This window comes from Octodon degus, unplaced genomic scaffold (assembly GCF_000260255.1).
Source record: "Octodon degus isolate 3935 unplaced genomic scaffold, OctDeg1.0 scaffold00009, whole genome shotgun sequence".
Classification (NCBI taxonomy): domain Eukaryota; kingdom Metazoa; phylum Chordata; class Mammalia; order Rodentia; family Octodontidae; genus Octodon; species Octodon degus.
In genome coordinates this window covers 6,562,277-6,587,914 of record NW_004524585.1, presented here as the reverse complement: position 1 = coordinate 6,587,914, position 25,638 = coordinate 6,562,277, and the positions used below count along the sequence as shown (strand labels likewise).

Sequence of the window (25,638 nt, the reverse complement as noted above, 5' to 3'; positions counted from 1 at the left end):
GGGTTTTAATAATAAAACTCTTTTTTAAATGAATGCTGGTTTATGCACTTTGTGGGCTAAATGAATCAGGCTCTAAACTTTTATCAGAATCTATGGAGCTTGGATATAAATTGAAAAGATCACAGCTATGGGGAGAAGACCTATATTGCAAAGGCCTTTCTGCATAGATTATGAACATCATAACTCAATAATTTTTTCAAAACTATGGTTATAATTGGACCCAATGGGGGTCTGTGTCTTTGATCAGATCACAGCAACTGTGACTTTACACTGAAAATGTCACTACTGTGCAGGTTTATCACCTGTAGAGCTGGTCTTTCCTCTGATGCTGTGTTAATTTCTCATTAGCATTATTCAAAGTTGAGTTGTTAATGAGTTTAACACTTCAATTACAGTCATCGTCTACAAGTGTAGTCAGGACTGCTTCTGTAAGGAAACAAAAATATTTCTTTTTGCATAAATGTATGTGAAGGCTGAATTACACTATTTTATTATTTGGTAGATTTGTATGGATTAAAAAACAGGTTCTGTTGAACACCCTATTAGAATTTGTCTCATTATTTTTTCCTTAAGAAAATTGTTACATAACTTAATATTTCTGTATTAAGTATTTAAGAGGGCTATCCATAACAGTAAGTGTTTTTAAGTATGGAAAGTGTAGTTTTATAGTTGTGTAAAAGAAATAAGTGAGTGGCCAGGGGATAGTTTGGTGGTCTAAGCACTTGCCTGGCAAGCACACAAGGACGTGGGTTAAATCCCTGGTACTGCATACTATGCTGGCCACTGAAACCGGGCGTGGTGGTACATGCCTTAATCCCAGTACTGAGCTAGGAGGATCACTCCAAAGTGAAATGAATTGGATATATAGGAGTATTCCCCCCCTTAAAAATGAATTTATTTCAGAAAGATGAGATCACTTAAAAATGTAAGACAGTTTATAAATATAATTTTCTGTGTATACTAAGTTGATATTTTTCTTAAGAAAATGAATTGTTACATAACTTCTCATGTCTCTATTATTTATGAGGGAGTTACATACAGTAAGTGTCTTTAAGTGTACCAAGTATAGTAGGATTATGTAGTAGGATGGATTATGTATGAAAAATTATGATAAATTAAAGTGCTTTTCAGCATTTTGAAATGTTTAGGTAAGACTTGCTTTGATTTAAAACAATAGTACTGTGCAGCACAGATAGCTCGGCAGTCTCAGTGACTGCTTGACAAGCTCAAGGACCTGAGTTCAGTTCCTGGTGCTGCTGCTGTGCCAGCCCTTGAACCTGAGCGTGCTGTGCCGGCCCCAAAACTGGGTGTGGTGGTGCACGCCTGTAATCCCAGCACTGGAGAGGCTGAGACTGGAGGATCACCATGAATCTGAGCTATGTAGCAAGACCCTATACCAAATATAAACAAATAAATGATGTAAAAAACCTATTAGCACTTTATCATTCTTACTGGTTTATGAGGCAGTGACATTGAACTCAAAGCCAGCATGTGATAGAAGAAACTGAATAGTCTGACTTTATATCATAGATTTACCTCTTAATAAAAGCATGTATTTATTTTTAAACTTTGATTAGTACATGTTTGCAGTATATAATGATTACATGCATTGTAGGAAATTGGTACATGTACATAATGCATCTGAATTTTGTTTTTTTCCCTTTCTCTCTACCTCCTTTTATTTTCCCAACATCCAGTTAATTTATTTATAAGTCCTTACAAGGTTAATTATCATATATACAGATCAACAACCAGGCTAATAGGCAATAAAAACATAAAATAGCTAAGACAATTATACTAAATCAAGGTACACTTTTAGATACATTGTCCATACTGAATTACAGTAACTATTGTCTTTCTCCTTTTTTCTTGTTATCGATTATGCAGTATATATATATATATATATATATATATTGAGTTTTTCATATAAGAGAAACAATGAGATATATAAGCTTGTGTGTCTGATTTTAATGCATGTTTTTGTGCCTCTATTTCTTCATTTATTAATGGAATTATAAGTGGTTTTCTTAGAAGACAGTTGTGAAACTAAGAATTTGCATAACATAATTCCCCACTCATGGTATGGCCTCAATAACTTTGTCTCTTCTCCCTTTTTTTCCTAATAATGACAAAACTATTGACTGGAAAATTATACATGCAAATGAGGCTTCCAAAAGTAAAATAAAATAGTAAGCAACCCCAGAAGAGCCATAACGAATAACCTTCCATAGCAGACATGAATGATAGCCAACCAGCTTCACTTCAGAACAAGTAGACACATGTTGTAATTTTCTAAAAATCTGCAGAAAAATGGCTCAGAAGCAGTTTACTGTAAAATAATTAAAGCTTATTTATGTCAAGAGGCCTTGGGAAAAAAGAGAGCATAAACCAATTTACATTAGCACGTTCCTATCCTCTCCTGCTTTCATTTCAATTAACAGACCAGCAGGTGCTCTCAGCAGTTAAAAAGATAAGCTATCAGGGAGGAGGATGAATTTTTGGCTGACCTGCAGACTCTGTGGTTTGCCTGCTGATTGGGTTCGTACCTCGCTGTACCAATTTCTGAGGTGTTAATTTAACTGTTCCTCTCTGTCACGCAGGTCTCGGCCTTGAAAAATAAACTGAGGAAGCAGTCTACGGCTACGGGTGATGGAGTGGCCAGGGCCTTTCTTAGGGCACAAGCTGCTTTGTTTGGATCCTACAGAGATGCACTGAGATACAAACCTGTGAGCATTTTATTTCACCACTATTTTAATGTGCTTCTTTATAGTTCTTTGGGATGAGGCCAGAAGATCTGCCGTTTTAGTATCATATCTTTAAAGATGTCATAATTGTCTTTTACATTCCAATGCAATATGCTGTAAAGTATATATTCCATCTCCAATTGCATTTTTTGGTACCTTTGGTAACCTTCAGTTAATACTTACTGCTTTTTTTGCTTATCACCTTGCTAATACACTAAAAATGAAGTATTTACCTCTTAACTAATTAGTGATGTTCAAGCACATTACAGCACTTATCTGAATTTTTGTTATGACCATTAACAAATTCACTAGACAAGTGAATTTATTTAATTAGTAAGTTTAAATATGATAAGTACAAAGTGAAAGTTTAAATAAATTAGAACTTAAAATTCTTACAATATTTAAAAATTTGTTATATTTCTCCTTAATACTTTCTAAAATATGCTTACCAATTTAGCATATCTTAGCTCATTCTACCACTTATTGTAATACTCTAAAATGATTATTGTATAGAACTGTAGTCAAGCTTTTAGATGGTCCAAATGGGTATAATTCAAATGTATTTATCTTTCTTTGCATTATTGATTAAAGTAGGTATGTTAAGTTGATTTTTATATAAATTATTTCACAACTGTTCCATGACCAGATGAATCAGTTGCAAGGATAAAAACATGAAATTAGTAATAAATAATAGAAGACCTGACCTTCATTAACATTTTTGTTGCTAAGCTGGGTAACATTTAGTCTCCAGACTCCAATCTTATTGTAAAATGAGAATTTTTACTCATGTCCTCTTTCAGGGTTCATATGTCAACTTGGCTGTAAACTAGGAAACACTGAAATTGAATGTGTTATAGCTTTGCTGAACAGACTCCTGCATTAATTATTCCCACTCATCTCTTATACCTTTAAAGGATTATTGAGTTTTTGAAAGGAGTCCAAAGACTCCATACCAACTGCTGCTATGTAGATAAATATATATCTTTAGTTTTTGTGCTATGTTTGTTAGCTTTCTGTTTTTGTTACAGAAGTCCCAACATAATCAATTTATAAAATGTAAAGGTGAATTTTGCCTCATAGTTTTTGAGGTTTGAGTCTGTGTTCTGTTGGCGTCTTTGCTTTTGGGCCTGGGTAAGACAGCCATCGTTGTGAGGAACACACAGAGGTTCAGAGCTTCTCCCTCATGGCTGGGACATGAAAAAGCAGAAAGAGGGACCTGGCTCTCAGCTCCCCTGAAAGCACACTCTGCATGAATAGAAAACTCCCACTGAGCTCCTTGGCTTTCCGGTTCTGCCCTCTGCCCATAAATCCACTGGTTAAAGACCAAGCCTTTGATGTGTAGACCTGGGAGACACACAGACCCAAACACGCTAGCCCTTTTGGTATAGATATATCCTTTAAAGCATTATAGAGCTTACAGTATGTTACATCAGATATGTATCTCAGAGAGGAGAGTCTTCAAAGTTTTTAGGTATTAGGATCTGATTCTTTGAAATACTAGAAACCAATCCATATTACAATATAGGACATTGATATTCAAAATATTGAACCCAAATTAATGCAGAAAAAAGTTCTAAAAAATAAAAGTAGTTATTTTGTTAAGTCAGATGTGTGTGCCATGACCTAATTTCAAGTGTGTAGTATAGGAAAGATGGTTAAAAATAGTATTTTGAGTTTTCCATATTTAAATACTTACTCAAATTCCAAACTAAGTTTTCTTCTCATTTTCCTCTTAAAATTTGTGAAAGACTCCAGATTTGAGGAAATTAAAACATTAAAGTGAAAAAGTAAAAACTGTGACTTAAATTATTGTGTGAGGTGGTGAATGGAATGATGAATCTTTAGCATTAGTCAATATGAATATGGATTAATGTTTTCCTAAAAACTTCACTGATCATTAATGAATTAAAAAATATAAAATCTTGAAAAGCATATATCCAGTACCTGTAAAAAACCATAATTTTATCATAGACTCTTATATTTCTTTTTTCTTTTATATTTCTTAATCACATCTTATTATAAATCTGTTAATTTATTTACAATTTTCATTTTATTTTTGATTTTTTTTCTTGTGATAATTCTTGTTCTTTTTGGGGACAGGGAGATGATATTTTGTTTTTTATGCTTTCATATTTTTTCTGACTAAACCTTTGAATTAATCTTACTTTTTAAAGTATACTGAAGCTTTAGATAATTTTTTGAGACAGTATCTCAATTTGAAGTTCAGGCTAGCCTTGATCTTATTAGATAGCCTGGGATGGCCTTGAACTCCAGGCGATCCTCCTGTCTCAATCTTCTGAGTGCTCTAAGTAATTATCTTTACAAGTAACCCTGTATCATATTTACAACTATATTTGGACATATAAAAGATATTTTTTGGACAGAAATAAATGAAGAAGGGCCAAGATTAGAAATTATCATTTTTTCATGGTTTTATCTTTTCAAAATTTTTTTTTTATCTTTTCAAATTTTATTTCAGTAGCATACTTTGGATATTAGAGTACAATTGGAAAGGAAGAGCCTTCTAAACAGGTCTAAGTGGATAGGAGGCTTTCACTAAGCATTACTTTTTCAAGTTTACTGATTGTTTTTATGCATTATTTCTAATACATGTGACAAAATTTAAAAAATGTAGATTAGGCTGGGACTAACTGGAGACTCAGGTTATTTCTTCCCTTCATCCAGGATGCGCAGTTAGTCTTTTTTTGTTATTGTTGTTTTCCCTAAATTTTGATCTCAGTTAAACTGATAATTCTGCCTTAAATCACAGAAGTCCCAAAATTCTCAAGCTTCCAAACCTTATTTGTAGTTTGTTTTTGTTGTTGTTCCTGGTAGAACTTTCCTTTTCCTCACTTTTAATAGCCATGGTTATTTTATGATTCCTGAGATTTTAGATCATTGAGCATCTTCCTTTAAAAGAATTTCCTTTATCTTTAAAATACTTCTTTTCAGTTATTCAATTGAGCCTCTTTTAGGCTGTCATATGTTCCTTACGTAAATTTATTAATGGCTTATATCTTATAAACGAATGAGTTGAGGCACAGATGATACTCCAAACTGTGATGATTTGATATACTGAGTCAGAGAAAGGTGTAGAACTGAGGTCTGTCTAGCCCTGTACCCCCGTCTCCATCAGTCGCATATTTATCCATTCATCTGTTGATGGGCATTTGAATTATTTCCAAGATGTAGCTATTACAAACTGTGTTGCTATGAACTTAAGTATGAATATATTGTTGTGGTATGATACTTTTAATTCTTTTGGAAAGATACCAAGAAGGGGAATAACTAGGTGAAATGGAACGTCTTTTAGTTTCTTAAGAAATCTCCACACACATTCGCACACAATTGCACCAGTCCTCCAACAGTGGAGAAGGTTGCTTTTTCCACACAGCCCCACCAGCATTTGTTGTTATTAGTTGATTTCTTCATAATAGTCATTCTTTCCAGAGTGTGATGGAATCTTGGTGTTATTTTAATTTGCATCTGTGTAATAATCAATGGTGCTGAGCATTTTTTCATATATTTATTTTCCCATTTGTACTATTTCATCTGAGAAGTATGTATTCTTAGATCCCCAATTTTGGACTGGGTCTTTAAATTTGGGAGATATGTTGTTATTCAGTTTATTAGATATTCTAAATATTAGTCCTTTGTCTAAGGAATAGAAGGCAAAGATGTTTTCTCAGTTTGTGGGTTTTCTTTTAATGACTTTATGGGTGATTTTTTTTTTCTGTGTAAAAACTTTTTAGGGCTGGCGAGATAGCTCAGCAGACTAAGTGCCTGCTTTGGCAAGTGCAGGGACCAGGGTCTGATCCCAGGTCCCACATACTTTGCTGGCCCCACCTCCAGGATGCGCTAAGCCAGTGATGGAGTTAGGACATGGTGGCGCACACCTATAATCCCAGTGCTGGGGAGGCTGAAAACAGGAGGATCACTATAAGTCTGAGCTGTGAGTCTGAGCTGTGTAGTGAGACCTTGTACCAAATACATAAATGCGAAAAAATGAAAAGCTATTTAATATGATGAGATCCTATTTATTGTTTCTTTGTAAAATTTCCCATGTAATTGGAGTTTGGTTCTTGGATTCTTTGCCTAAATCTTTGTCCTCAAGATTTTTACCTACCTTCTCTTCCTGTGGATTTAGTGTTTCTGCTTTAATATTTATATGTTTGATCTACTTTGATTTTAGCTTAGTGTATAGTAATAGACATGGGTCTAGTTTCAGAAAGTCCACATGGAAAGCCACTTTTTCTAGCATAATTTTTTTATTTTATGGGAAAAATATAAAACAAAATTTCATAACAAAATAATAGAATAACAATAGTTAATACTTTGCATATTAATATCTTCAAAATAGTTATTCAGAGTACAAGATAGGAACATCAAAATTTCTCTAATCGATATTAGCACAACCTTTCTTTTTTAGTGAGCTAGCTAGGAGACACTAATAGTATAACTGACATGTTTGTCCCTTTCACTTTCTGTCCTTTCCCCTTTCTCCCATGTGAGGTCCTTTCTCCTTTTGAACAATTTCTTGCCATTTCACTGTATCCAATGTAAATTTTAAACCTTATTTCATTTCAGTTTCTCACAACATGGAGACAATATAATGTCTGTAAATGTGAGTCTGATTTATTTCACTTATGAGATTGATCTCAAGTTCTGTTCATTTACCTATAAAAGTTTTTTTTATCCTTCTCATGGCTATGTAGTACCACATCTTTTTTTATCCATTGCTTTGTTGATGGGCATTTGGGTTGTTCCGATATTAATCCAGCCCCACTTATTAAAAGTCTTTATTCCAGTGAATATAACTTGCCTCTTTGTCAAAGATAAGCTGGCTGAGTGTGTATAGAGTTTTGTCTGTGTCTTCTAATCTACTCCACTAATCTCAAATTGTGTGTGTGTGTGTGTGTGTGTGTGTGTGTGTGTTTTCCAGAATAAAATGCTGATTTTATCACAGTAGCTTTGTAGTATAATTTCAAGTCTGGGATTGTGATTTCCCTTGTTTTGCCTTTCTTGCCCAGAACTAGTTTTTCAATTTAGTTCTCTTCTGGTTCCAAATGAATTTTACAATTGTTTTCTCTAGTTCTGTGAGATACATGTTTGGTATTGTCATTAGGATTACATTAAATCTGTGTAACAGTTTTGACACTATGGTCATTTTGACTCTGTTGGTTCTTCCTACCCATAAATAAGGTATATTTTTCATTTTTTTATATCCTCTTTGATTTTCTTTTTCAGAATACTGTAGTTTTCAATGTAAAGCTCTTTTACTTTCTTTTTTAAGATAGATTCCTAAGCATTATATTGTCTTCAAAATATGTGAAAGGTGTGATTTCCATAATTTCTCTAAAAGGGAACTGTTTATTTGTGTACAGGAATGATACTGATTTTTGAGCCTTCACTTTGTACCTAGCTACATTACTAAATTTGTTTATTAAATCTACAAGTCTTTTAGTGGAGTTTTTGGGGTCTTCTATTTAGAGTATCATGTTATCTGCAAATAACAACTTCACTTCTTCCTTTCTTATTTTTTATTCATTTTCTTTCTTTGGTCTCATTAATCTGGCTAATGTTTCCAGAATTATATTGAGTAGGAGTGACAGTAGAGAGCATATTTGTCCTGGTTTTGATTATAGAGTGAAAGCTTTCAGTTTTTGACCATTTAGTATGGTGTTGGCTATTGGTTTGTCTTAAATGGCTTTTATCAGATTGAGAAAAAGATCACCTATTCCAATTTTCTGCAGGGATTTTGTCATGAATGGGTGTTGGACTTTGTCAAATGCTTTTTCTGCATCTATCAAGATAATTATGTAGTTTTTGTCCTTGGATCTGTTGATAGGTGTATTACATGTATTGATTCATGTGTCTTGAATGATTTTTGCATCTGTGAGATGAATTCCACTTGGTCATGGTGTATAATTGTCTTGATAATTTACTACATTCTGTTTCCCAGCATCTTTTTGAGGGTTATTGCATTTACATTCAATAGGAAGATTGGCCTATAGTTTTCTTTTTTGGTTGAATACTTTTCTGGTTTTGGTAGCAGAGAAGTGGTTGCTTCCAGGAATGAATTCAGGATTGCTTCATTTTCAATTACAGTAAAGAGTTTGAAGGATCGGCCAAATAGCTCAGTGGATTAAAGCACCTGCAAGCATGCGCAGGGGCCAGGGATTCAATCTCCGGGCCTGCAGTGCTGGCCCCGCTCCCATGGTGCACTGAGTTGGCAATTGAGACTGGGCATGGTGGCGTGTGCCTGTAATCAGCTCTTGAAAGGTTGTAATCAGACAGATCACTATGAGTCCGATCTAGTAGTGAGACCCTAAACACCTTGTAGACCCTTTCCTAAAATAAAAGAGAGAGAGAGAGAGAGAGAGAGAGAGAGAGAAGGAAAAGAAAAAGAGTTTGAGGAGTAATGGCAAAGTAGATCACTGAATTTTTTTGTATAAATCAGCAGTGCTTCTACCAGGACCTGGGCTTTTTATTAATTTTAAATTTTTATGTACATCTTCAATTTAATTGGCTGACATTATTAAAATTTTTATATTTTCTTTATTCAGTTTTGGTAATTCATATGTATCCAATAATCTGTACATTTCTTCATTGTTTTCCACTGTATTGAGTACAGTTGCTCAAAGTAGATATTGCTAATGTTCTGGATTTCTCTAGGATTTTGTTGTGGAACTTTTTCATTCTTAATTGCATGGATGTGAGTCTTTCCTCTCTCTTTTTTTTTTTAAAGGTTGAATAGGGGTTTGTCCATGTTATGTACCCTTTCAAAGAACCAACTTTTCAATACATTGATTCTTTGTATTGTTTTTAGTCTCACCTGCATTAATTTCTACTGTTTATTATAATTCTTTCTGTAAAATGAGCTTTGCAGTTGACATGTTCTTTTTTTTCTTTTAGAAATTTGAGGTACAACATTAAGTTTTGTTCTAGAAATCAGTGCTATAAAAATTTATTGTTGTATTGATTTTATCATTTCATCATGAAAGCTGCTTGTTTTATTCTTTAATTTCATCTATAACTCATTGGTTATTTGAGACGGTGTTAATTAATTTCCATGTGTTCATGTATTTTTTGGTTTCTTTTGCCATTGATTTTCAATTCTGTTGCACTATAGTTTGATAATATGCATGAGATAGTACTTACTTCTCTTTCTTTCTTTTTTTTTCTTTCCATTTTTCCTTCTTTCCTTCTTTCATTCTGGGAATCAAACTCAGGACCTCACACTTGTCAGTCAGATGCTGAGCCCCTGAGCTATATCCCTTGCTAGCAATAATTTCAATTTATTTGTAGTTGCTTAAGAATATTATGTGAGCTATTGTATGGTCTATTTGGGGGAATATCATATGCACAGCTGAGAAGAATGTATTTTCTAATTTAGAATAGAATACTCTGTAGACATCTACTAAGTCCATTTGTTCATCATTTTAGTTCAGTTCTGATATTTCTTTGTTGACTTTCTTGTGTAGTTGATCTGTTTATTTGTGATAGTGGGGCATTGAGGTCCCCCAGTATGACTGTGTTAGCGCTTGATTTTTCATGTTCATTAATATTTGTTATTTAGTTGACATTCACACATTTTCTAGATGCATATTGATGATTGTTATCATTTCCTCTTGGAGTTTTCCATTAAAAAGTTTGGAGTGAGCTTTTTTTGTCTTTCTATAATAGTTTTGGTCTGAAGTTCACTTTGTCTGCAAATAGAATAGCTACTCCTGCTTTTCTCTGGGTTCCTGTTGCGTGAAGCATTGTTTTTCATCCTTTGACTTTCTGTCTGTGAATTTCTTTTTCAGTTAAGTGTGTTTCTTGATTATTATATCCTTTTGGTCATGGCTAATTGGAGTTTTGTGTGCCTCACTTATGTGTATGTACGTTAAATATTTTTTCCATGCTTGGGAAGTTTTCTGCCATTTCTTCTGTGAACAGGGTTTTTATGTTTTTGCTGTGGCTTGCTTTTCCATTGACTCTCATAAAGTTTGTGTTGTTTTTCTTTGCATCATCTGGCAGTTGTTGGATTGATTTTTCATAGTCTCTTAGTATTTTAAAGAAATCTGTCTTTTCATATTTGCTAACCACAATCGTATCTTCTAGATCTGATGTTGTCCTCACCTTGAGTATTTCAGCTACATGTTCTTTCAACTGAATTTTAATCTCCCTAATATCTGTTTGAACCTTTTTCATGTGTTGCATTTCTTTGATATGTTGGGAATTCATTGTTTCTTTCATTTATTTAAGCTTTTTAAAAATCTATGCCTAGACTGATTGAGCAAGTCCACTATGATCAACATTATTTTTTTTTTACTTTAGAAATTATTTCTTAATCTTGTTTTCTTTACAGCTCTATCAGGGTTTTGTTTTGATTATTTTCTGCTGCTGCCATTGTAGACAATTCAAGTGGGCATCTTCTGATTTCCTCTATCACATTGCCTGGATTTGTCTCAGATGGGCTGGAGATCTGGGTTGCATTTTGCTTCTGTGTGTTACCATTTTCTATTTTTAAATTTTTTTTTCTGCATTGATGACTAAATTGCTCACAGATGGTACTTTTATCAGTAGTACTGAAGTTTCCCTAGGAAGTATCTATTCCTTACAGATGTCTTCTAGTTATAGCTGACTCTTGTCTTTGTGTCTAGCCTAAGATCCTACCTTCCCAGTTTATTAGGAACAAGAAGTTGCTATCTATTTGGCCCAGCACCTGGTCCTTTGGTACTCAACCATTGTGGTTATTACCGACCTAGACAGACACTGTATTCTAATACAAGGGGGAGAACTGATTATAGCAGGTATGACATTCTGGCTAAATAGAACAATTAGCAGTAACAGCACCATCAAGCCCAGCCTAGAAACTAACAAACTATGGACCTATTAATTTTGGTAAATTTAAGTTTAGGAGGGAGGTCTGAAGTTATACAATAAAACACAACACAATTCAGAAACATATTTAATGTGTTTCCCCTGTATGGGAGCAGGAATGTAGGAGAGGTATGGGAAAAAATCAGAGAGATAAATAAAAAGTAATAAATAGAAGCAAGGCTGAAGGACCAAGGGTGATCAACTAAGCTTTGGGAAACTGGAAAAGAGGACGGGAGAGAAAGAATGATGAGAAATCAAAAGAATATTGAAGCAAACCTAAAGTACTAGAGAATGTTCACTCACAAGAAGACATCAAAAAATCAAGAGAGAGTTGAGGAAAGAGAGAAAAAAGACAAAATAAAACAAATAGTAAAAATAAAAATTCTAAATAATTACCACCTCTGAAAAAGGAATCCAGACAGAAATATGAAAACAAAACAAATGAACAAAAAATAATAAAATTATTCTGGTGTCTGCAATTCTGAGGTATTTTGAGAGTCAGAGCCTAAATCTGTGCTGGGTGCAGGGTTGATCTTTGCCTCTGGATGTGAGGGCTCGGGCAGTCTTCAGCCAGCAGCATTCTGATGTCCCTTGGTATCCCATCCACATTTCCTTACCCTATTTTTCTCTGTGATGCTCTCCTAGTTGCTGTAGTGCCCTCAGATGGAGACAGCCTGCAGCTGCTCTCAGTCTATGTACAGTTGGCCCCTCCCAGACCATGTACAGCCTCCTCCGTTCTATCCTGCTGGCCTGTCTCTCTCTTCTCATTCCCCTGGGAACAGGGCAATGGGGAGTGCTGTCACCTAGCTTGCTGACCCCTACACTGCTGCAGAGACAGTCCAAGACTTCTCAGATACCATGTATTTCTCTTTTTTAGTGGAAGGAGTGCTGACTTTCCACTCTTGACTACATCATAAAGGTTGCTTGGGTTCTGCCTCTGCCTCTGTCTCTGTCTCTGTCTCTGTCTCTGCCTCTGCCTCTGTCTCTGCCTCTGTCTCTGTCTCTGTCTCTGTCTCTGTCTCTGTCTGTCTGTGTCTGTTTGTGTCTGTCTGTCTGTCTGTCTGTCTGTCTCTCTCTCATTCTCACCCTCCCTCCCTCCCTCCTTCCCTCCACTAGGATCAGGATGGAAGAGATTGTGCTGGTCCACTTACCACCTTTCCCATTGCTGCTGCTGTCACTAACGTTGTTGGTAGAGGTTCTATTTAGCTGCAATGGTGCAGGACAACAAAAGAAACAAAGACAAAAAATAGCATTGGAGGGAGCAGCTTCCTGGTTTTGTGCCCCTGAGTGTGCTGGCGAAATTTGCTTCCCCAGGTACAATGTCCTCTATTTGGAGGAAGGCAGAAGAGGTGAGGAGGCTTATATCCCAGATCTACCTGTGTGGCTTGAGTTTGCCATGCTAGTGAAGTCCATCAGTTTCTTGGGGACTTTCCAGAATAGTGGTTTCTGCTCTTTGGTCAAGTAAAGTTCCAAAGGCAGCACGGTGTATGTCTTAGTGGAGTGAGTTTCTTAGTATTATATAGTTGTATCATATTTTTTTAATCCACCAGGCAAGTATATATCTTTTGATTAAAGGATTTAATCCATTTACATTCCAGATTATAATTGATAGGTTAAAATTCATGCATGCTATTTCATTGTTTCTGACTTCTTATATACTCTTTGTTCTTTTAACTTTCTCTAATAAATACCTTTATGGTTTGATAGTTTTCTGTTGTGATAAGATTTGATTCATTGTATATTTGCTTTAACAATGCATTTTCTTCTCTCACGTTTTAATGATGGTTGCTACTCTTTCATTTCTAGTCATTCAAATCGTTTAAACATTTATTGTAAGTTTAGCCTGGTGGTGATGAATTCCTTCAATTTTTCTTCTTGGAGTGAAGACTGTTTCTCCTTCATTTCTCAATAATATATTTGCTGAATAGAATTTTTTTGTTCTTTCATTCAAGATTTCAAATATATCATTCTATTTTCTTCTGGCCTATAAAATTTCTTTTGAGAAATATGTTGCTTATAAGGACTCTCTACTGTTTGACTTGTTTCTTTTCTCTAGATATTTTTAGAATTCTTTTAATTTTTAAAATAACTGTGATTTTTTCATAATTACTGTAATATGCCTTAAGGATTTCTTATGATTGAGTACTTGAGGTCATTTCATTTTCTGGATCTGGATATCTAGGTCTCTGTTAAGATTTGGGAGATTTTCGACTATTATTTCATTAAATATGTTTTCAATGTGTCTTTTTTAAATTTCTCCTCAAACCCTATAAGACAAATATGTTTAATGATGCTTTATGTATCTTCATGTCTTACTTTTTATTATATATATATTTTACCTAAGTTATATCCCTGGTGAAACTATTCACAGTGCATCACAAATATACTAATCAAACAAATTTTAAAACTCACAAATCTCAAATTGCCTATAAACATCTTTTCATTTTCTTTCCCTCTGTGGAGAATATTTATTTTTTATTTTTATTTTTCTCACTGTTTCCACTTTATTCAGTTGTTATTTACTTTATGAAACATCCTTAGTTTGAGCTAGTGAACATGACATTATTTTTTAATTAATTTTATTGAGAAACAAATAGCAATGAGACAGTTTCAAAACAGGTTAGTATGACAGTTACAATACTTAATACATTGCATATTGTTGTCTTCATAGTAGTTATTCATAGTACAAGATGCAGACATGATATCCTGTCCAAACACTATTAGTACAAATCTTTCTTCTCATTGAATTAAGAGAAAGTAGTTGTATATCTAACTATTTTGTATATACAGATACAAAATGGTCCTTCATTTGTATCCCCTTTTTTTGTTTAGTTTTCTCAGAGGTGGGTATTCCATTGCCATTTAAATATTATAAGTGTGTGAATTCAGCAAAATAATCCAATATAGTCCAGTAGTCCTTAATAGTAGTGGGTTATCCATAGGCATGGCAATGTCAGAAGTTTTTGACTTGAGCCTTTTACAGCTCAGCATATCAATATGGCTTTACTTTTTATACCTGTGGAGAATATTTATGCTTTAACCATCTTATCCTTTCTGCCCTACCCCTTCTGTGTTTTCTTTCTCTGTCTCTGCCCATCCCTCGATCTCTGCTTTCCATCCATCCATCCATCCATCCATCCATCCATCCATCCATCCATCCAAGATTTAACCATTATGAATTGTGCTGCTATAATCATGGGTATGCAACTATTGCTGTAATTGATATCTTTAGCTCTTCTGGGAAGATACCTAAAAGGGGAATATCTCAGTCAAATGAAATTTCTATTTTTACTTTTTTGAGGAATCTCCATTTGGATTTCCATAGTTGTTTTACTAATGTCTTCTAACAACAAATGAGCTCCTTCTCAACTCACTATTTGCTATTATTTGATTTCTTGATGATATCCGTTTCATCAAGTAAGTTGGAATCTTGGTGTTGTTTTAATTTGCATTTTCCAATGGCCAGCAGTGTTGAGCATCTTTTCATATATTTATTGGCCTTTTGTACCTCTTATTTTCTGAAGTATGTATTCATTTTTGCTTGCCCATTTTTTTGACTTTTTTTTAGTTTCCTGTGGTCCTTTTTTGAGTTCTTTGTATATTCTGGGTATTAGTCTTGTCAGAGGAATAGCTGACAATTTTTCTGCCGATTGTCTTTTCATTGTGTTGATTGTTTCTTTTGCTCTTCAGAAGCTTTTGAATTTGATATCCCATGTGTTGATTTTCAGTGGGGTCTGTTCAGAATGTCTTTGACTATGCTTAAAAAGTTTACCTATTTTGTCTTCTAAGAGGCTAAGTATTTCTCTGTAATAATTTAGTTGTTTTAATCTTTATTTTAAAGAGAAAAATTAAACAATAAAACAGTTTCAAAAGAAGGCTAGTGGGAGAGTTACAATAATTAATATATTGTATATTGTTGTCTTCATAGTAGCTAAAGTACAAGATATTTTGTCCAAACAACATCACAAAACTTTTTCAGTGAACTAAGAGAAAATAACAGTATACCTATCTTGTGTATACATATATTTGTTTCTTTTTCCTTTTCTTCCTTTCCCCATCACATTTTCTTTTAGTTTTGAACAATTTCTTCCCTATTTGTGATATATGTTGTACAATTTGAATCATAGTTATTCATTCACAGTTTCCTAGACTACTGAGATAATATTATGTTTACACATATGAGCATGATTGATTTCACTTAGGAGTATGATCTTGAGTTATATCCATTTACTTATAAAAAGTCTTCAGCTTAGTCTGGCTGTGTGATACTCCATTGTATAAAAAGGCCACATCTTCTTTATCCATTCCTTGGTTGGTGGGCATTTGGGTAGTTTCCAAGATTTAGTTACTACAGATTGTACTGCTATAAACATAGGTGCACATATATTGCCATGGTATGATGTTTTGTTTTGAAATTTTCATTTATTTATTCATTTGGTTCAAGGTCTTACTACATAGCTCAGACTCATAGTGATCCTCCTGTCTCAGCCTCCTCAGTGCTGAGATTAAAGGTGTGTGCCATCATGCCCAGTTTCAGGGCCAGCACAGCATGCCCAGGAAGGGCTGGCATAGCCTGATATGGTACCAAGGATTGAACTCAAGTCCTTGTGCTTGCAAGATACCCAGAAGAATAGATGAGTGAAATGGGACCTCTAATTCTGCTTTTTACAGGACTCTACACACTGATTTCCACAATGGTTGTACCAGTTTACCCACTAACAATGGTAAAGGGTTCCTTTTCCCCTATAGCCCCCAGCATTTGTTATTGGTTCATTTTTTGAAGATAGCCTTTCTTTCTGGGGTGAGATGGAATCTTAGTGTCATTTTAATTTGCCTCTCTCAAAAGGCCAAGGATGTTAAAGGTTTTTTTCATATATTTATTTGCTATTTGTATTTCTTCACCTGAGAAGTGTGTATTCTCAGATGCTCATTTTTGAGTTGTGTCTTTGAGTTTGTGAAGTCTAATTTTTTCTCAATTTTTTGTATGTTCTAGATTTGAGTCTTTTGTTTGAGGGATAACTGGCTGTAATTTTTTCCCATCCTGTGAGTTGTCTTTTCACTCTGCTGGTGATTTGTTGTGCAAAAGCTGTTTAATACGATGAGATCTCTTTTGTTGATTCTTTATTATATTTCCCTGCAGTCTGAGTTTTTTTTTAATGAAGTGTCTGCCTACACCTATGTCTTCAAGATTTTTGCTTATATTCTCTTTCAATAAATTTAGTGTTTCTGTTTTAGCATTTAGATCTTTGATCCATTTTGACTTTAATCATGGTAAAAGACATAGTTTAGTCCTAGTTTTCAGCATGTGGAAAGCCAGTTTTCCAGCACTATTTATTAAAGAGACTATCTTTCTTCCATAGAACACGTTTGGCTCCTTTGTCATAGATACAGTGGCTGTGTGTTTTTGGGGTTGTTTCTGCATCTTCTATTCTGTTCTGATGATCCTTAGGCCTGCTTTTTTTTTTTTTTTTTTTTTTTTTACAATACCGTGCTGATTTTATCAGAGTAGCTTTTTAGTACAGTTTCTGCTCAGGGATTGTAATGCTCCATGACTTCCCTTTGTTGCCCAGAATCATTTTTGCTATTCTAGGTCTCTTCTGGTTCCAGATAAATTTTAGGAATGTTTTCTCTAGATCTGAGAGGTATGTATCATTAAGTTCTTTTAATTTGTATTTATTTTAGTTTAGTGCACAGTGAAGTTATGGGTCTTGGTTCAATCTTATGCATGTGTATAACTACTTTCCCTGAACCATTTAGTGAAAAGGCTATTTTCCTCCCTGTATGATTTTAGACTCTCTATCAAATACAAGATAGTTTAGTGTTGATTAGCTTAACTTTAATACTCAACTCTGTGCGGGTAATTCTTAAGCCACATGACATATTTTCCTACTTGAGTTTCCTTGCACATGCTGCAATCTGCGTGCTGTCTTCTAGCACCTTGCTTTGTCATGTTGTAATGGACAGTGTGGGTGCCCTGCCTAGATCCCCATCTTTTCTAGTGGTCCTGCCAGTGAAAAGTTGCTCTTTAATAAATGAGAATTGCCACATCAGGCATTCTATGTGTTCCTTCTCCATTCTCTCTCCACTGGGAATAGCTATGTTAAGGGTTGTAAAAAGCTGGCCTTATTTCCTCAAGGTGGCATCAGCTCTGCAGAACTATTAGTGCTTTCCGTGAAATTAGATTGAGGCTGACCCTAAATGAGATCATATTCTTGTTTTGCTTTTTTTCTTTTTCATTTCTCTTAATATCTTTTTTACTGAGAATAATCCACCAACAATTCAGTTGAACAGAATTTCTTCTCTCAGGCTGAGCATAGAATAGGACCTAAAATACAAGCCAAAATTGATTTTGTCAACCTCTTCTTAAACTGGGTGTGCTTTTTATGTTTACAGTCCCAAATAATATCATTTTATAACCTCAATCTATAAATATGAAAGTCATGTTTGGCTGCTACTTATTCTTATATATCAACTCCCTCAAACTTTTTGATCTCTGAATGTCTTTATAATATTTTAAATTATTCTTAAACTATTTTAAATTATTCAGGACATAAAAGAACTTGTGCATATGTAGGGTTACTCCATCCTTATTTGATGTATTAGAAATTAAATATTTAAATACTTGCAGGCAGCAATACAAACTACTGTATATACATCAACATAAAAAATAATGTAAAGGAAAACGACTATACCGCTAAGTTAAAAGTTTAGTTATAACAATAACATTTGTTTTTATTTTTATAATTTTTTTTTACTATCTCACAGGAGTTTCTGGTTTCTTATTCTGATCATTTAATTCTGCATTTAGACTGTGACAGTATTGCAAATTATGTAGCCCCTGATAGTCTCCACTAGGTCTTGTGAGAAAATGAGAGTGAAAAAGGCAAATAATGTCTTGTACTTTATAAAAAGTTTTGATGTTGCAGACCCTGTGATAAGGGCTTGCTTACATTTTTAGAAATACTGCTCCATATGAATTTATATATTTTTTTATTTTTTTAACATTTATTTGTGCGTGTGTGTGTGTGTGTGTGTGTGTGTGGCCAGCTCAGCCCACCAGGGGGCGGGGCTGGCATGTGGTGCTGGGGATTGAACTGTGGTCCCTGTGCTTTGCTAAGCTTGTTCCAAGTAGGTGCTTTAGACCACTGAGCCATCTCACCAGCCCTCCATATGAATTTATAAACAAATTTTATTGATTTTGCCATCAACTGGTTAGCAGTGTAGCAAAACATGTGAACTGCAAACTCAAACTGGCTGTCAAATCCTAAGCAGAATTCTTTTTCTTATGCCATTCAGCTTAGTTTTGATGTAAAAGAACTCATTGGTGGGATCATTTGTGATCTGCTTCATGGTATATAATTGAGGCTTCCAGTGAGGACAATACATAAAGCTGCTTATTGAGTTCTTTTTTATTCTCTAAATTCTAATATGTGTTGTAGGTTTGTCTTCTTTATTTTAATGATTCGAAATTTTTATGCCAAAGGAAATATTTTGTGTTTGTGCTATAGTAGTCACTAGCCACGTGTGATTGTTGAGTACTTCAGATATGAATTTATAAAAATGAATTGAATTGAGGGGAAAAGATCAGCCAGTGAGTGATGATTTTCTGCTGTCACACAACAGCTAAGTAGAGCAAGTGGAGTCTTTAAGACTAGAAACTTAAGGAGGAAGAGAAGAATTTGGAAGAGGAACTTCCTGTAGAACTATCGAAGATACAGTGATGCTTGCCTAGCACATAGGGCAAATAAAAGGAGATGCCAAGAGGGATTTATGCTAGAATATATACAATACAATTGTATTTGAAATCATGAAGTCATAATTGTAAAACTTTTCCTTAATTTAAAAACAAATTCATGATCATTGCTGATATATATGGCAAAAGGATACAATACTATTTTCTAAAAAGGATAAATGATAAAGAAAATTTTTAGAACAGGAATCATTCTCCTAACCTGAGATGTGGCAGTTACACATAAGGATCTATTTATTGAGTCTGTATCTCCTGTACAACTCTCCATGTGCCCCTGTAAAGAGACTGGTTCTTTCTGACTGAATGTTTATTGATGCTCTGAAATCTTTATTTCTGCCTAGGGTGAACCCATCACTTTCTGTGAGGAGAGTTTTATAAAGCACCGCTCCAGCGTGATGAAACAGTTCTTGCAATCAGCAGTTAACCTTCAACTTTTTAAGCAGGTAAGAGTGAACCTACATGTTTTTAGTCTATAACAGACTATTATGATTGTTACCCATTTTTATCACTCTAAAACTATGTCGAAAATCTGAGTAGAATCTTTTCCTGAATTTTAGGAGATTTTTCTTTTCTTTTGTAACTCCATAGCTAGATATAGAATAGCACTTTGGAAATATAGTATAATTTTGCTCTTGAAAAATTCTTTATCAGAAGTAGCAAAGCTCAAGGTTTCACTGGAGAAAGGTGTACATTCATAGAAACAAAAGTCACATAATGAGTTTAAAGTTCTTGAGAAGGAATTATTTTGGTATAGTAGATTGGATTGATAAGGTAAACAAACTAGAACAGTTCCAGTATAATCTATTTTATAAAATATTGAATAACATATGAATATTTACTAATATTTTAAGCTTTGTATGAATTTTCCTAGCCACACTTTCAAATTTAAAAGAAAATTTATATTTATGTTGTATATGTTGAGGTTTGGTTCAGAAAATATAATTGCTAGTTCACAAAAGCAAAAACTTGACATCAAAATTCAGCAATTTTCAGCACTCTTGTTCTTTCATCCTATTGTAGGATCATAGCAAGTCTTAGATTATGATGCCTTCATCTTTGTCTGTATGACTTAAGTTCTTAATACTTGCTTTTCTGGAAGTAAGTATAAAATTAGCTTTGTGAATTCAGTATGCAACAAAGACTTATAATTGCTTGATGCCAGGATAAACATATAGTGCCTTTGAGAAGCTGTCATCTAATAGAAATTTCTTTGGACTTCTAGAAGGGGAAGAACACCATATACTTTAACTCTTAGATGGCTAAAAAAGTAATCATTTTAGCAAAATCTTATCTATATTTATATTATCATTATCTTATTATCTATATTAGAAAATTTAAAAAATAATCTGAGGTTACAAAATACTCTGGTGATATAACTGTCTTCCAATATGTAGACTTTATTGTAGATAAGGCTTCCACTTATCATATATAAAAGCACTAGGAGCATGCATTTTAGAATCAGCTCTACAGATGGAGCTGTTGCCCTTAAGGTCTTTGTCCCTGGATGTCTCTAAGCTTATGCTGAATCACTTCCCAAGGCTGTCCAGAGCATCAGTGGTAGTGCTGCATGAATGCTGAAGTCAGCACAGTGCATTCCCAAGCCAGACATCCAGTGCTTTCTTGTTGAGTTAAAAATTAGTGCTGTTTTGCATTTGCAACCTATCAAGAGGAGATGCTCCTTTACATTATGAGAAATGCCCACAAAGATAAAATTTTATACTGGTAAGACTGAATGAATATATAGAATATCAAACTTCTTACTTTCCTCTATAGATTAGGTTCTATGAAGTTAATGTGATATAGTAAAAAAATAATTCTGCATAGTAATTTTTGGCATTTGAATTGCATTTTTGGAATTTATTTTTCAGGAGTTAGGTAGAGTTGGGTTAGTCTTTATCACTTAATATCTGTTTGTTTTGAATACATATTTCTTTTTGAAAATAGAAATATTACCACTTACATGTGTTGTGGTAGTTTTATGTGAATTAGTATATACATATTCACCATGGTATGTAGTATTTTGTAGATGTTCTGTAAAAAATTACCTTCAAAGGAACAACATATTGACCAAGCTTACTTCACATAGGCAGCAGTAGACTACAGAAAATTCTGTAAGATATTGTATGTTGGGGAAAAACATTGCAACTGGCATACCAACTAAAACATCTTTTTATTACACGAATGACATGGAGACATTTCCCAACAAAAACTAAGTTTAGCCCCTTGCGTTGGCTTTATTGATATGTCCATGTGTTGTTGGGAATGTCATTGGTGAGCTTGTCTGAATCACTGGGAAGGCTTTAAAAACAGGACTCAGATGTTTGGGTAAGAGAAATTCAATCTGTTGAATACAGCCTTCAACCCTGGCCTTGTGTTCTATTTTGTCATGATTCTCCTTTATTTATTGCTGGCCTTGGGTTCTATTTTGTCATGATTATTCTTTATTTATTGCTTCTTCTGTCATCTTTAGACTTTCTTAGTTAGATAAGCCAATTTCTCATTGTAAGTTGTGTGTGTGTGTGTCTTTCTGTGTGTGTATGTGTATGTAAAATTTCTTACTGGTTCTTATTCTCTGGTTGAATTCATTCTCTCTCTCTCTCTCTCTCTCTCTCTCTCTCTCTCTCTCTCTCTCTCTTTTCTCTCTTTTTTTCTCTCTTTCTCTCTCTCGGAACCGGGGATTGAACTCAGACCCTTGTTCTTGCCAGGGAAGCGCTTATTCCACTGAGCCATCTCCCCGGCCCCCCTGGTTGAATTCTCACTGCCCTGCCATTAGTGCAAAGAAATACTTCTTAAGGAAGTATTTTAAGGAAGAGTTGCAGGAAGAAAGAAAGTTTTCTCAAATGGAGGATCTAAGATGGGATGTCTTAGATGAAAGAAAAAAAGAAGGATGAAAGAAGAGGTCAATACGTGGACTACAGTTAAATGGTAGTGACTGTATAAGGCATAATTTCTTGTACACATTTAAGAACTGAATGTTTCTAAATTCCTCTTGTCCTTGCATATCTGTGTCATTTTCATAGATTTAGGAAACTTTCTGTTCTTTTTCCATGAATAGATTTTCTATGCTGTAGACTGAAACTCAGCATCCTCTTCTCTACCAAAAATTTATTGTTCAATTATTTTACTATATGCTAGCATTTTTGGAATGTCTTATTTATAAGTTTTTGTTTCTTTTCTTTCATTCGTGTCTGCATGAAATCATTCCTCAAACTTAATCAAATTCTGAAATTCTGACTTCTGCTGTAAGAATAGTATATATCCTATCTATTGGTGAGGTGCTCCACTGAGTTCCTGAGTTGACTTACTGCATTGTCTCCTTCCAGCCCTTTATTTGATTCTTCTTCAGAATCTCTCTTTGTTGAACTGAATTTTTGTATCCTTAATTCATTTATTCTTTAGTTCATTTTTTGTTTATAACTTCAATTAATTAATTATTTATTTTGGTGAGCTCAGCCCACCCTGAAGGGGGGCTGGCGTGGCATATGATGCCGGGGATCAAACTGTGGTCCCTGAGCAATTGCCTAAGCTTGCCTAAGCAGGTGCTTTAGACTACTGAGCTATCTCATTGGCCCCTATTTATAACATTTTGAAGTTATTATTTCTAAAATGTATCTTTTGACTTTGTTTGTATTTCATCCACTTTGATGTCTTTTTATTCAGTTACTAACAAGTTACAAATATTTGGAATAGTCATGCTAGCTTGCGTTCCCATACTTCTCATGTTTCTATATTGAGATTTGTGCATCTGTTGTGTTGGCTATCTCTTCTACTTTATGAGTCTTCTTAATATCTATTGTGTGTTTTTCCCCCTGAGGTTTTGCAAGCTTGTGATTGAGATTTTAAGTTCCTCTGTATTTCTTTGACTCTGCTTCATGAGATCTATTTCTTTCCTGTATTGTTCATTGAAAGATTCCATCGTTTTTCTGATCTCCATTTTTTAATCAGTGTCTTCTTGTGAAGCAGTTATTCTTTCATTATAGTTATCCTTTCTTTTTTTTAATGTCAGAGATTATTTCTGATCTGATTTACTCTATGTTTCTACCTTTGATTCTTCACTTTAGACGCTGTGGACCTGATCTGCTGCCCCACTCAGTGAGGAGAAATCAAACTATAATAATGATGATGCTGTAGACTAACCAGATATTGACATACAATAAAAACTAGTTAAAAGCAAAGAAAACAGTACCATTAAAGAATCAGTAATAATAAACTAAAAGGCCAAGTGTTAATAAAGATTAATGATATTGGGGGTAGGGTGAAGGAAAAATAGTAAAATTTTAAAGAGAAAAAAAGAACAGTGTTATGTGAGAAGAAAGAGAAAATGTGAGATAAAAACCCAATGAAGGAAAAAAGTAAATTAGTTAGAAGTAACTGAAAAAACAATAATCAAGAAAAGAAAAAGGAAACCAGAAAACAAAGTGAAAAATGAAATAATTCCAAAAAGTTTCTCAAGGTAGAGGTATGTCTTTCCAGGCTGTGTAATGTTAGAATCCAGATATGTGGGAGAGACAGCAATTCACAATGGGCATCTGTTGTGTTTCCACACCCACATAGCTGGCTGTTGCTGTGTAAACGCCGAGTGACAACTCATGTTTCTCCAGGAGTGGGGTCAGTGAATGGTGCGTTGTCCACTTCAAGACTGTATTCACTCCAGAGGTTCTTAGGAGTTTTTTTCTCCTTTTTTTTTTTTTTTTTCCTTTTTTTGCTGTGCACCTTGAGCCATTACTGTCCCCAACTATCTTTGCAGCCTGTGAGTTCAGCTGCTCCAGAGGCCCCTCTCTCCATATGCACAGAAATATAGGTAACATAGAAACAGGAGCATTTCCCTGATCACGTTGGCAAGTGGAGAAAATAAACAGAGTGTGGAGTTCAGCGCTGGGAGGATGCAACCAGGTAGCCAGCTAGTCCACTGGAGTCGGGCTCTGTTTTCAGAGCCAGGCTGTCAGAAAGCTATACACAAGAGACCCAACTTCTCAGCCAGGGGAGCCTGTCCTCCTCACAGAGTGGAATCACTGTGTGCTCTGTCAACTTAACTTGCTGCTGAAGCTTCTCATAGGGTCTGTGACAGCCACCTTTCCACGTTATTTCCTGTGGCCATCTTTTAGTTACTACAGTTGTGTGACATCAGAAAATCTAAAGTATGGTTGTGCTTTCTATGCACAGAATAAATAATAAATAATAAACTTGTGGCTTAACTTACACTTTTAGGGTGGTTGTAAAAACCTTCCAGATTACTACAAAACATGTTCTGTGGGATATATAATTGTGTGAAAGACTTCACAAGACACAGATGGAGAATTTTAAATGATTAGTAAGAATACAGAAGATATTCAACCTTATTTGTAATGAGTGACTTTCAAATAAGAAAACATAACAAAATGTTACTTTTCATCTACCAGATTGGCCAACTTTTAAACATCTAGACATGCCAAATTTGAATGAGGTTATGCATCCAGGAATAAGTTTTAACTCTTATGGGAGTGTAAATTTGTATGAATTATTTGAAAAACACTCTGAAACTACCAGTTTTAATGTTTAAATATTTAAATTTCTTAGGAGTTGATACTGTCATTGTTCATCAGGTTTACTTAGATTGCTTAGAACAGTAAAATCTGGATATAATCGTAAATACTTGTCATCAATATTTGAAATAAATTATACCTGTATTCATAATAGATGAATATTCAACAGGAAAATTACCTATTATAAAATGGAAAATAAAGTAAAAGAAATGTCATCAAAGAATATATGAGTCCTTTTATGCAATATACAAAAGAAAGAAAACCTAAATAATATTGAAATAGAAAACTTCATATGGTAAAATCCATAAAGAAAGAATGAGCTAAAGGAATTTCATGTAGAGACAGTGGCTCATGTAGAGAGAGAAAAACATTTAATGTAAAATCCAGGAACAAGGTTCTCCTAGTTGATCATCTTTGTTAATACTTAAATTGTATAATTTCAATTTAAAAAATTTAGTGAGCACATGTTTCTGGAGTATAATATGACACTTTATTATATATTAGGTATATACATGTGACATATACACATACATACATAGTGATTACATAGAGCTAATTAACATGTCTATCACCTGGCATACTTTTTTGTAGTGAGAACATGCAAAACTTAGTCTTTTTACTGCTTTAAGTAAAAGTATATTATCAACTATGGTCATTAAGTTATGTAATAAATCTCACAAACTGACCCCACTAACCAAAACTTGTGCTCTTTGAACGTGATCTTCCTCTCCTTATCCTGCATCTCCTACCAGTC

The 25,638-nt window shown here is 34.3% G+C and overlaps 1 protein-coding gene across 1 annotated transcript in view; it reads left to right on the top strand.

Moving 5' to 3' along the window:
• Positions 1-25,638, top strand: part of Dennd1b (DENN domain containing 1B) — a 292,621-nt gene that overhangs the window by 206,243 nt on the left and 60,740 nt on the right. Inside the window, exons 15-16 of the mRNA XM_023707369.1 lie at positions 2,601-2,726; positions 19,704-19,805. Coding sequence (XP_023563137.1) covers positions 2,601-2,726; positions 19,704-19,805 — 228 coding nt within the window. The remainder of the gene's footprint in view (positions 1-2,600; positions 2,727-19,703; positions 19,806-25,638) is intronic.